At 39.9% G+C, this 3067-nt stretch overlaps 1 protein-coding gene across 1 annotated transcript; it reads left to right on the top strand.

The window, feature by feature from the left end:
- The first annotated feature begins 1459 nt into the window (after nt 1–1459).
- Nucleotides 1460–2149, top strand: LOC109221781. Its single transcript, XM_019386229.1, has one exon. It carries the CDS (start codon nt 1460–1462, stop codon nt 2147–2149), a length of 690 nt encoding a protein of 229 aa, XP_019241774.1.
- The last annotated feature ends 918 nt before the right edge of the window (nt 2150–3067 follow it).

Here is a 3067-nt window from a genome sequence, read left to right as displayed (position 1 = left end):
AAGGAAAAAGAGAAGAAAAGAAGAGGAACGACGGGTAAAAATGAGACCAAAACGGACCTCAAAATGAAATGAAACTCACCAGCTAAACTTGAAATGACTCTTGATATCTTGATTCACACGAAATTGATACCACTCGCTTTTCACAGTCAAGAAATTACGAATAGCATCAATTTTGTAGTGAAGCAATCCTCTGAACGTGAGAAGAGCAAGCTTGGGTCGATGCACGCCACAGGAATTGGTTTTGAACTTTTAGGGCTCTTATCCGGATCTAAGATTCGAGGGGTTTTGGGAAGATTCGAAGGAAAATAGTTGTGGATTTGGTACGAGGGGATCATGGGGGTTGTAGGGTGTTAGTTTGGGGTGGTTTAGGACCGGCGCCGCCGTGGGCGGTGGAGGTGGCGGCTAGGGTTTTGGAGATTCGAAGAGTTCCAGTGGGAGTCGGGGGAAAATAATGGTAGATTCATGATGAGGGGGAGACCAGGGTGTTGTGGTGTAAATTTGGTTAAGATTGGACGTCGGCCACCGCCGTAGGCGATTTCCGGCGGTGGCAGACGGCGGCTCAGGGCGGAGGGAGACGGTCTCTAGGGTTTGACGGAGAAGAGAGACGAGGGGGGGTGTCGTTTGGACATTTAAATATTAAAAGACCCAAGCTTCAGGACCGTCCGATCAAGAAACCTCGACGGTCTTGATCTAACGCCAATGAAACGGCGTCGTTTTATTACAATAAGGCTGGACCGGGTACTGTGCGTGAGTCTGGGCCGGGTAGGCAGGCTGGGGCGGTTTTGGACGGGTTGGGGCCTCTAATTAATTGGGCTGGAATGGATTTGGCCCAATTTTGGGGTCTTTAAAAAGGAAAATCCAATTCTTTTAATTTCTTTTCATTTTCTTTTTTTTTCTTTGTTTCAGATTTTTGTCAAATACAAAATTAAGCTAAAAGGACCTGATTTAATTCTAAAATTAAACTAATTATTTTTTCCAAAAATTAATTAAGTCCTAATTTAAAGAAAACTATGACAAATTCGGAAATTAAAAGGTAAAATGCAAGAAGAGCTATTTTTTGGTATTTTACTTTCCTTAATTAAATATTCATCCTAAAAAGTAGAAAATTAGGTCCTAAATGCAAATGCACTATTTTTGTATTTTTCTATAAATTAACCATGCTCACAAAAATGCAAGCAAACATGAAAATTATGCGATTAATTCCTAAAAAAAAAATCAAATAATAAAAGAAAAATCCTAATTCTAATGAATTTATAGGAGTAATTTAAGCGCGGCAAAAATCACGTGCTCACAGCTGCCCCTAAAAGGATGCCTTGAGACAAAAGTAAAAGATAAAAAAGTAGCTAAAGTGAAAAGGAAATTTGAAGGAGAATGGACAATTTATTCCAATTATACTGTAGCTCCTAAAGGGAGGATCTGGGTGCTTTGGAAAGACAATCTAGTAGAAGTCCAAGTGATTATGGCAAGTCACCAGATGGTACATTGTATAGTCAAAGATAGAGGGTCAAATTTCTCTTGTGAGTTGACCTTTGTTTATGGCTACAATACAAATGCAGAGAGGAAAGAGATGTGGAACCAGCTAAGAAGCCTCCATAGTAACATAAAAGACCCTTGGCTAGTGATGGGAGACTTCAACACAATTCTATCAGTCAATGATAGAGTGAATGGAAATCCTGTAGCCCAAACAGAAGTTCAGGACTTCCAAAACTGTATAACTGATTTGGGTTTGGGACAATTGAACAGGAAGGGTTGGCAGTGGTCATGGTGTAATAAACGAGATGAGATAGATAGAATCTATAGTAACATAGATTGGGTGTTTGGGAATTCTCAATGGTTTATGCTCCACAGTGAGATTGAAGCTTTTTATGATTGCCCTGGAGTTTCAGACCACTCACCAATTATTATTAGCACAGACAGCACCAAGCAGACAATACCCAAGCCATTTAGATTATTCAATGCCCTGCTGCAACATAAAGAATTTAATGAAGTGGTACAACAGGCTTGGGGACAGAAAGTAGAAGGGTATGTCATGTATTCAGTATGGAGAAAGTTGAAGATGATTGAGCAGAATGCAAGACACATGAATAGAGAACTATCATCATTGGATGGGAAAATGAAACTTATGAGAGTTGAACTGGAAAAGACATAGATGCAGATGAGTAATGACTTATTTAATGATCAGTTGATCTTCAAGGAGAAAAACCTGCTACAACAGATAGAGAAATGGGAAGGCATTCATGAGCAGATATTAAGGCAAAAGTCCAAGGCCACTTGGATCCAAGCTGGGGATTCAAATACAAAGTTCTTTCATGCTCATATAATAGCAAGGCAAGCTAGAAATAGAATAGGGTCTATTTGCAAAGAACAAGGTATTAGGTTGACTGAACCAAAGCTGGTGGAAAAAGAGTTTGTTCAATTCTTTCAGAAGCTATTGGGAACCTGTGCAGAAGAACTGCCTTGTCTTGATATCAATACTGCCAAACTAGGACCTTGCTTAACTAAAGATCAACAGATGGTAATGCTAAAACAGGTTACAAGGGAGGAAATAGATCGGATAATCAGAGAACTACCAAATGATAAAGCCCCAGGCATTGATGGCTTCTCAGCTGAATTTTTTAAGTATTATTGGGAGGAAATTGGCACAGAAATAGGCGGTACTGGAGTTCTTTGCAAGTGGGAAACTACTAAGAAGTGTCAATTGTACAACTGTTACTTTGGTGCCCAAAGTAGCAAGCCCCACTTATGTGAAAGAGTACAGACCAATTGCATGTTGCACTACCTTGTACAAGGTGATAGCTAGAATCCTGACAGAGAAGCTAAAAACAGTGGTAGACTATGTGGTCCACGGCACAGTCGGCATTTATCGAGGGGAGGAACATATTGGATAATGTAATGCTGGCACATGAATTGGTCAGAGGTTACACACAAAAAGGTGTATCTCCCAGATGCTTAATAAAGATAGACATAAGGAAGGCATATGACTCAGTAGAATGGCCATTTTAAGAATGATTCTGTTAGAATATGGTATGCCAGTCAAGATAGTAGAACTGATAATGGAATGTGTTAC

This window comes from Nicotiana attenuata, unplaced genomic scaffold (genome assembly GCF_001879085.1).
Source record: "Nicotiana attenuata strain UT unplaced genomic scaffold, NIATTr2, whole genome shotgun sequence".
In the NCBI taxonomy this organism is placed as follows: domain Eukaryota; kingdom Viridiplantae; phylum Streptophyta; class Magnoliopsida; order Solanales; family Solanaceae; genus Nicotiana; species Nicotiana attenuata.
Note: the sequence above shows the minus strand (reverse complement) of the source record. Positions and strands in the feature narration are given on the sequence as shown.